This window comes from Lolium rigidum, chromosome 3 (genome assembly GCF_022539505.1).
Source record: "Lolium rigidum isolate FL_2022 chromosome 3, APGP_CSIRO_Lrig_0.1, whole genome shotgun sequence".
Taxonomy (NCBI): Eukaryota; Viridiplantae; Streptophyta; class Magnoliopsida; order Poales; family Poaceae; genus Lolium; species Lolium rigidum.
In genome coordinates this window covers 121,683,830-121,693,521 of record NC_061510.1, presented here as the reverse complement: position 1 = coordinate 121,693,521, position 9,692 = coordinate 121,683,830, and the positions used below count along the sequence as shown (strand labels likewise).

General features: G+C 46.3%; 1 protein-coding gene across 1 annotated transcript; it reads left to right on the top strand.

Moving 5' to 3' along the window:
• The first annotated feature begins 506 nt into the window (after positions 1 to 506).
• On the top strand, positions 507 to 2,952 carry LOC124698124 (laccase-3-like). The gene is made up of 4 exons (XM_047230646.1): positions 507 to 620; positions 735 to 1,131; positions 1,224 to 1,352; positions 1,796 to 2,952. Exons 1-4 carry the CDS (start codon positions 513 to 515, stop codon positions 2,950 to 2,952), a joined length of 1,791 nt encoding a protein of 596 aa, XP_047086602.1. The 5' UTR covers positions 507 to 512.
• Positions 2,953 to 9,692: the final 6,740 nt, after the last annotated feature.

Here is a 9,692-nt window from a genome sequence, read left to right as displayed (position 1 = left end):
GAGAAACTCCTTACCTCTTTACTGCACAGTAACGAATCAATTCTCAACGCTGATGATCTATCTATCTACCTTGTCGATTGACCTGACTTAATGCGGTCGCTGTGCTACCTCCAGCTGATCTTAGCACTATCTCTAGTTCCGCGTGAAAGGGAGCGATAAAAGGAGGGCTTGGGCATGGTGAAACGCAGCGCATGGCGGCAGTGGGTGCAACAACTCCCCGTCAGCATTCTGAAGCATGGGGCATGGGGGCCGCAGACCGTCCTTAAAGCAGAGAGAAGGGAGCAGAGGCAACGAATCGCACGGAATCGTAACCTAATCTTCCAAATCTCAAACAACCGCACTGACTGACGGACTGACCCCCTTCCTCCCGGGCTTAATTCAGCTAGCTCGCCGATCGACGAGCTCTATATATACTCGTGCTCGCACTTGCTTTTGTCATCAAGGCAACAACAGCAGCACCTGACAGAAGCAGTCGAGCAGAGGTAGCCATGGGAAGAGCAGTGCAGGCGACCATGGCGACGGGAGGTCTGATGAGGCTCTGCTGCTTCCTCTCTGCAGTTCTTCTGCTCTCGTTCATCGTCCCCAGCGCCCTCGCCGAGGAGCGCTTCTATGAGTTCGTGGTAAGTGTCCATGCACCTTCGAGCGACACTTGCTCCTGCTGTTTCTGTAATCGATCGAGTTTGGTTCCTGAATCCTAATGCTTAATCTGCTCGTCGCCGTTGTGATGCACGCAGGTCAAGGAGACGACGGTGAAGCGTCTGTGCCAGACGAACAAGATCATCACGGTGAACGGACAGTTCCCGGGTCCGACCATCGAGGTGAACAGCGGCGACACGCTGGTGATCAGGGCGGTGAACATGGCGCAGTACAACGTGACCCTGCACTGGCACGGCCTCCGGCAGCTGCGCAACGGCTGGGCGGACGGGCCGGAGTTCGTGACGCAGTGCCCCATCCGGCCGGGATCCAGCTACACGTACCGCTACACCACCGAGGGGCAGGAGGGCACGCTGTGGTGGCACGCCCACAGCTCCTGGCTCCGCGCCACCGTCCACGGCGCGCTCATCATCCACCCCAAGAAGGGGCTGCCTTACCCGTTCCCCAAGCCCGCCAAGGAGTTCCCCGTCCTCCTCGGTATGTTCTAGCGCTAGGTTTGATCGATCGGTTTGAAGTTTGATCGTCCCTGTGAGCTTTGTTTTCTGATTTGTGTTTGTGTGTGTGTGCAGCCGAGTGGTGGAGGAGGGACCCGATCTCGGTGATCAGGCAGTCCATGATCACCGGCGCGCCGCCCAACATCTCCGACACCATCCTCATCAACGGCCAGCCAGGAGATTTCCTCCCGTGCTCCAGCCAAGGTACGTACGTGTGTTCGTCGTTTCGTTTCTGCCTTTTTTTTGTTGATTACCTTGGTTGTTGAGAAATTCCCTCATTTTTTGGATAAAAAATGGATTTTCTAAATTTAAATGATCAAATTTAGTTTCCATGCACAAACTTTTACTGGCTAGGAAGGTAACCTGTCGAAAGAGTGTGCTGTTTAATTTAGAAACTAGTCACTGAAAATGTGGACATTTTGGTTTGGAAAAGCACCTCACCTTTCTTTCCTAGGTCTTGTCTAACACTATGACCTGTGATGCAATGAAAATAAACAAATGTTATGGAGAAAAAACTGGGACAGTTTCGTTTAATCATTTTTTAGTTACTAGGTCAATGTTAAGTACATCTGCCCGTTGACCTTGTACATGATGCATGTTTTTTTCACTAATCATTTGGTGACATGCATGCACATCATTACCAACAGAGACGAGCATCATCCCGGTGGTCGCCGGCGAGACGAACCTTCTGCGCATCATGAACGCGGCCATGAACTCCGAGCTCTTCGTCTCCCTCGCCGGCCACAAGATGACCGTGGTCGCCGCCGACGCCCAGTACACCAAGCCCTTCCAGACCAACGTCGTGCTTGTCGGTCCCGGCCAGACCACAGACGTCCTCGTCACTGCCAACGCCGCCCCTGGCCGCTACTACCTCACCGCCCGCGTCTACGCCTCCGCCCAGGGCGTCCCCTTCGACAACACCACAGCCACCGCCATCTTCCAGTACAAGAACGCGCCCGGCTGCGCCGAAACCAGTACCGGCGCCAATGCCGGCTTCAGCGGCACACAGGGCCGTCCCCGATCCTCCGGCCATCCCGGCCGCACAGGGCCGGCACCGATGCTCCCGTACATGCCGGCGAACAACGACACAAACGCGGCGACCATGTTCTCGAACAGCATCCGGAGCCCGGGGCCGGTGAAGGTGCCCGGACCGGTGACGCAGGAGGTGTTCACCACGATCGGGTTCGGCCTGTTCAACTGCCGTCCAGGCCCGTTCTGCCAGGGCCCCAACAACACCCGGTTCGGCGCGAGCATGAACAACGTCTCCTTCCAGCTCCCCAACACGGTGTCGCTGCTGCAGGCGCACTACCACAACATCCCCGGCGTCTTCACCGAGGACTTCCCGGCGTTCCCGCCGGTGATCTTCGATTTCACCTCGCAGAACATCCCTCGCGCGTTGTGGCAGCCCGTGAAGGGCACCCGGCTGTACCGCGTCAAGTTCGGCGCCGTGGTGCAGATCGTGTTCCAGGACACGGGTATCTTCGCCGCCGAGGAGCACCCGATGCACATCCACGGCTACCACTTCTACGTGCTCGCCACCGGGTTCGGCAACTACAACCCGAGGCGGGACGAGGCCAAGTTCAACATGGTCGACCCGCCCAGCCGGAACACCATTGGCGTGCCTGTGGGAGGGTGGGCCGTGGTGCGCTTCAAGGCGGACAACCCGGGCGTGTGGCTGGTGCACTGCCACATCGACGCGCATCTCACCGGCGGGCTCGCCATGGCGCTGGTGGTGGAGGACGGCAAGGCCGAGCTCGAGTCCACGGTGCCGCCACCGCTCGACCTGCCCATCTGCGGCCTGTAGAGGATTCCTTTTCTTCCTGGTGATTTCTGTACAAATGTACATGGTCTGAAACGTACGTGAGTCTGTCTGTGTTGTAAGTGTTGCGATTGTTACCACCTATTTGCTATTCGAATTTAGTTTTTCTATTTGGATTTCCATTTGAAATTGTAAAGAAAAGGCAAGGTTTTTTATGGGCCTCCTTTTCATATTATTGTAAAGCTTACACCGTGGGCCTTGTAAACTAGTAATGGGCTTTCAACTGGCCTCCTCGTTGGGCAAATCTAGCTGAACTATATATATGCAAAATAGGCCAAATCCTCAATGGGCTGCAACAAATTTGGCTACAATGTTCTGAAAAAATGTTAAATTTCCCGCTAAAAATGCAAAAATAATAGTATCATTCTCTTCTTAATTCTGGCCCCACTAGCTACGTGTATCTTCTTTTTACAGAAGGCCATTCAACGAGCTTTACTGATTCTCGTTATAAAAAAAGCTTTTTTGATTCTCAAACAAACTCACATCATCCATGAGTTTAGAAAATAAAAAGCTATATAATCATTATCCCAAAACAATCAAGATGAGCAATAAAACTATGGCTTGATGGCTCATGAGAAACCTAGTTGGCTTTCCTAGGACAATGTTCAAATACAATCTCTCTAAAACTAGATGAAAGAATTCTTTAGACATATAAAAAATTGATCTTGAAGTAGGCGAGAATCCCCGGACATCCTTCACCGTTTCAATAGCTTGCACATTATCTGGCTCAATTATGCACTCGTTGCGGCCAAAGTACCGAGTAAGACTCAATCCATCCCTTAGTGCATAGGCCTCCTTCATGAAGGGATCAGCAACAAGATCGACCCTTTGCTACTCTCACCACGCATGCATAAAACATTGATTAAGGGCATGATAAAACAAATGTAAAATTAGCCATTCTTTCACCCCATGGTTGCGAAAGTTCCTTACGACCACCTTCATCCTTTCCCATACAAGGGCTAGTGTATCAAGATCTTCTTGTCTAAACCATGTAATGTTAGACCTTAGTTGCATACTTTTTGCTGGCGGGAAAACTTAGTCAAAAAAATGTTACAACAGTTATCACATGATGTGATAGTTCCTCTAGGTAGTGCTAGCAACCAGTCCTTAGATATCCCTCTAAATGAAAATGAAAACAAGCGTAAGTTTACTGTATTAGGGCTAAGGTCTTTTATATGGACCATCTCGCATATCTCAGTGAATGTGTTTAAATGCGTACCTGCATTTTCAGAACTTGAACTACCAAATTGGTTTTGTTGTACCAAATTGAGGTTAGGCTTAATTTCATAATTCTCTTCATTAGGTTGAGTTATAGTTGCACGGTGATAATCATCATTAGGGGTAGCAAATTCCCCAGCTTCTTCACCGCCATACTTCTAATTTTGTGTGTTTTCAAGTGTAAATAAATAAGTAAACCAAGAACAAAAAAGGAAACTGATATTTTTGAAATTTTGACTAAGAACAATAAGAAAACTACTAACAGGCAATAAACTAAAACAGAGACTAGACTAATTAACAAAGTCTCTAACGAATTCACAAGGGATAAAAATTGCTTCCGACAATGACACCGAAAAAGGGTTGATACCTTTGATCCGGATTGTCACATTGTAGTACTCTGCCTTTTAACTAAGAGACCCTAGATTTATTGAGTCCACGGTAAGATTGCTAATGGTGTAAGATCACTCCAAATGAGACTTCGAAAGTTAGTTTAGTCGTTGTTTCATCGACCAATGTTTTATTTTATTTTTGAATTTATCAATGGATGAAATAGGCTAGGACCAAGGTTTCACATGCAACTGTGCAAAGACAGTTATGGAATTATAAAAAAAAATTAGCACACATGTAATGTATGTAATAATAAATTATACAATGTAAAAGGGTGATGCGTCCAAAGGATACCACAACCTGCGTTGAACACACACCATGGATCTGCTATCCTACCCTTGCCCCGAGCATCGTTGGGCGACGAAGATGTCTAAGCAAACAGAAAACAGCCTTAAGATCACTGACGGTCATCATAAGTCCGTAAATAGTAACTAAACATTCGACCCTTTGCTACTCTCACCATGGAGGCATCGAAGTATGCGAATTACTTCCTACCATTACCTTTAGAGGGATTCCGATATTACTCAGCGGTTTCTTCTATGTTATGATGCTAATTTTAAGATGATGAAGAAAGGCTAATAAAGGAGTCTTCACTTCGGAGGATATAGTTGACCAGCTCAAGGACAAGTAAGGTACCGACGAGTCTCTGGGTGGGTATCCACAAGAGAGTAAAAACTAGACTCGAGAAAAGAGAATAGGGAGCCACATATACAGTCTTCTCTTCTTTCCCAAATCCCAGTACTCTCGCTTGATTCACTAGAATTGAAAAACAGCAGGCTATCATCAACAAAAAGAACATGGTTCACTGCTGGGGTAGTGGGATCCACCACAATACCTTGTAAGTTTGATGATTCAATTCTAAGTTTTAGGAGGCACGACAGACCCTCTGCTGCTAACAAGAATAAGTACGGAGAGATTGCATCTCCCTGGCCTAGTCCCCGAGAAGGTTTGAATTCCTCAAGATGCTCCCCATTGAAAAGAACTGAGAAGGTAACTGAAGTCACTAACCTCATCACCATATAAATCCCACCTTCACTGAAAAAAAGTGGGCTGGATAAGCATCTGAGCCAGGGGCCTTTCTGGGGCACATCTGAAAAAGGTAACACTTCATCACCAGTAAAGGGTGTAGTCAATTGCTCATTCATTGCCTGAGATACTTTTCGAGGAACTATCGACAGAACGAACATCCTCCATTCTTTCAGTACCTTCAGCAGTATAGAGATGTTTAAAGAACTCATTCGTCATCCCACTCATCTCCTATGAAGGCTCTCGGTTACAACACCATCCGTCCTATTAAGGCTAGTTATAGTATTCTTATTTTTTCGTCTACTTGCTTTCTGATGGAAGAAACGAGTATTCTTGTCACCATCAGTAAGCCACTGTACCCGTTACCTCTGTCTTCACATTATCTCTTCTTGGTGATGTAATTCGACAAGATGGTTAGTAATCTTTATTTCTGCATGGGACGGTCCCATCCTGGATGGTTCATCCCTCATGCTCGCCAGGTCCTCGTTCGGTTTGCGTACTTCCTTGCGTACATGACCAAACTCAGACACGTTCCACTCCGTCAACGCCTCCGTGAGGCAGCCCAGTTTTTGTTGCACCTCGCGTACACAAGAGGCCTTCTCTGCACCCTTACAAACCTGATTGACAACCTTCACAAAGTCGGGATGGGTCTCCTACATCAATTCATACCAGAACATTTTGTATACTACTCTGTTCGGCGCCCGCACCCTTGAACCCATAGCCTCGAGCAGGATGGGGCCATGGTCAGCCCCTAGCTGCCAAACATATTTCTTATTACTCCCTCCGTTCCTTTTTATAGTGCCTATAGATTTTTGGCATTTGTTTCAGAATATAAGGTTGTAGCTTAGTTTTTTTCCAATTACCCCCTCCCCGTTCAGCTCCCAAATTTGTTATGGTAAGTTAGGAAGATATGGATTTCCCAAATTTTACGTTGATCTAAAACCGTTTAGCTAGGGGTCTTGTGTAAAAAATACTCTTGCGCTAATTTCCGTGCCAAAAAACTATAGACACTATAAAATGGAACAGAGGGAGTATTTTCTTAGGAGTTGAGCTCCGCATGCGGTTCAATCAAGGTAAGGGAATCTTGCTGCAAATGTTGCGCACATGATAGGACTTATTGTATAAAAGTATATCATCGAACAATGTTGAACGACGTAAGTAAGACTAGCGCCAAGGTGAGGCCTCGGCCTCTAGAAACCAATGTTGTGATGGATCAGTTGAAATTGCAAATAGATAGGGTTCGCTTCTTCCTGAACTCCAGCCTAGTAAAGACGTTAGGGAGCACTGGTAGTAAGTCTCAAAATTCTAGAAGCTCCCTATCTCGTTGAAAGCCCCTTTGCTTACGGAAGAGAAGAGTTAGATGCCGGTACTTGGTGGGAAAGCTCTTGTTTCAACTTTGCTTCTTGTAAGCTTCGGTATAAATAGCTCACTTGCGGGATCTAATCTCATTCTATGGGAACAAATATCATTTCCATCTTTTGGCTGGCTGTGGTGAACAAATCCTTTCTCTTCACCTTTTGTGCTTCACATGGCTTCGGTCAAGATGTGACTCATCCTGTATATATATAATTAGGAGACCTCTCACGAACTTGTTAAAGAAAGGAGTACCATTTTGTGGACAAGCCAAAGAAATCCTTTGATGTTCTCAAGCAAGCTTTAATTGAGGTCCCCATGTTGGTTCTCCCTTATTTCAGTAAAAGATTTGTGCTAGAGACATATGTCTGTGAGCATTGGAGCTGTGATAAGGGGTAGAAGTATTCGTGTGTGGTGGGTTTCGAAGGGAAGGTTGCACAATAGATCGTATCCCGTCCGTCCTTTGAGGAAGACTGAAATGACTATACTTATAGAATGGTCCATATCGAACAGATACGATACTGGTTTACACAGAGAATATCGCCTAGCTCTAAAACGGCTGCACCTGAGTGCAACTTAGAATAAGAAAGAACAACCTTCTGCTACCTTTTCTTGGGGCATTGTTTTAACAACTTTAGCTGATCTACGAATGGAGGGATTCAAGCTTACTTTTGTTTACCGAGATGCAAATGACTAACAAACTAGATCCGAAGCACCTGTCGTAATAGTACCTGCGGGTTCTTTCTGTGGAGCCTTCAAATGCAATAGCTAGCTGCCCAACGGCCAATGCCACAGGCAAATCTCCATTTTCCAACTTATACAACTCTTTGGGGTCCAAAGATACTCGCCATTGCAACTTAATAAATAGGACCGGTGGGATCGCCTTCAACAGATATATCGGTTTCACTGCTTTCGTACCCTTTGTTTTGGTCATGTGGATGACCCGCAGACCGTAGATAAGATGGATGCCCACGTACTGCCTTCAATGAAGAGAGTTTTACCAAGGACCCTTAGATAGATAGGGGGACAGACAAGAGCTATGCAACCTACGAAATATTGTCACCGAATCGCTCTGACAAATACTTGGGGCTCCCCTCCTTGGTAGGAGTGGATAGGAGCGACTGCTTCCAACACTTAATTGAGAGAGTTTGCACTCGGATTAATGGCTGCAAAGAGGAAGGGCTAATTGGCTCCGCCATGGAGACCGAAATACGAGCTTCTTTCATCATTTTGCAACGGAGAAAAAAGAAGAACATAATAAAGTTTCTGAATGACTCAAACGGCAACAGGGTCGAAGGTAATGACCAGTTAGCATCTCTGATACAGGGTTACTTTGAGGGACTGTTCACCTCAGAAGTCCTAGCTCCCGACCCTGGGCTACTGGGGAAAGTAAACGTGCGAGTAACTGAAGAAATGAACACAGGCCTCTTGGCTCCGTTCATGGCAGATGAAATAAAGGCAGCACTCGAATTCAATCGAGAGTTAGGTACAGTAATCTTCAGATATGACAATACCTCCCCCAAAGCATTGCACTTGTCCTCAAGTGTTGGAATTAGGGCACCAACCACGAATAGGAGCTGTATAGAACTCCGGAAAGAGACCTTTGATGAAGTCGGCATCCTCCCAAGTGGCATTTGCTTGATCCAAACTAGCCCACTTAACCAACCACTGGGTAACTAAAACTTTGTTACGAGGCAGAGATCTGGTTTGCAAGACTTCACAACTGGTTCAGTTCAGGAGAAGGCAAAACATTAGCACCATAGTGTCTCTTGAGCCGACTGACGTGAAAGACTGGGTGGATGTTTACAGTGTCATTATCAACCCCGCGAGACTTGAGTACCTGACAAACCCGGAGATTGGGATACGAAGACAAGCACAAGTAAATGGATTCAAATAACGTAAGACACAATATCCCAATAATAATATATAGGTGCACTTGTTGCTGCGAGGCTAGGCATCATCCCTTAGCCCGTGAGGACTACTCACACATGATTAGATCAACAATCATGAAGATTATATAAAGGATCTTGAATAGATTGGATAGTACCAGTCTTACAATGATGCCAATTGCGATGGGATCAAGATTACGAAGTAAAGTGGAATGTAATGGTGATGAAGATGATCGTGGTTGCAACTGAGCTTCGGTGCTGATGGAGATCTGACATGTGGTGGCGAAATGGTGTTTCTGGTGGTGCTCTGTATCTTGGATAACCTATGTGCCTCCACTTTAAAATACTGGGTTTCACGAGGAGAAGCCACCGACATATGGTACGGTCACTCGGGGTGACTATCCTACTGGTCATTAAACCTTCTACGATTCATCTCAGCGTCCTAGCTGACTTGGTGAAGTTCCTAGCTTGTAATTCTTATTTATTTGCCTTTGATTTCCTTCCTAAAATGCCCATTTCTGCATAGAAATAAGTAAACACAATGTTTTGCACCTCTATGCAATAATTAGTGATTAGCAGAAGGCCCAGAAAGATATTATCATTACTTCAACGAAAAATATAAGGTTTAGACAACAATAAAGATGAGTGTTTTACCACTCATCAGGCAATAACACACATGCTTCATTTTCCTTAATCCACATCATAAGATCATCAACTTTAAGTTTGATCGTACCTTCCGGTGGTTTAGACCAGGACCCCTTTGTCTTTGTCAGCATCTTCTTTGATCTCCAGTAACTTGTAGCAACCACTCCGATAACAATAGCGCTTATGTGTGATCATAGAACACTTTCA

Excerpts from the sequence above, each read along its gene's own strand:
- LOC124698124 (XM_047230646.1), top strand. The coding sequence starts at position 513 with ATGGCGACGGGAGGTCTGATGAGGCTCTGCTGCTTCCTCTCTGCAGTT. Across the intron at positions 1,132-1,223 it reads GGAGTTCCCCGTCCTCCTCG|CCGAGTGGTGGAGGAGGGAC; the intron begins GTATGTTCTAGC and ends GTGTGTGTGCAG. Across the intron at positions 1,353-1,795 it reads CCTCCCGTGCTCCAGCCAAG|AGACGAGCATCATCCCGGTG; the intron begins GTACGTACGTGT and ends CATTACCAACAG.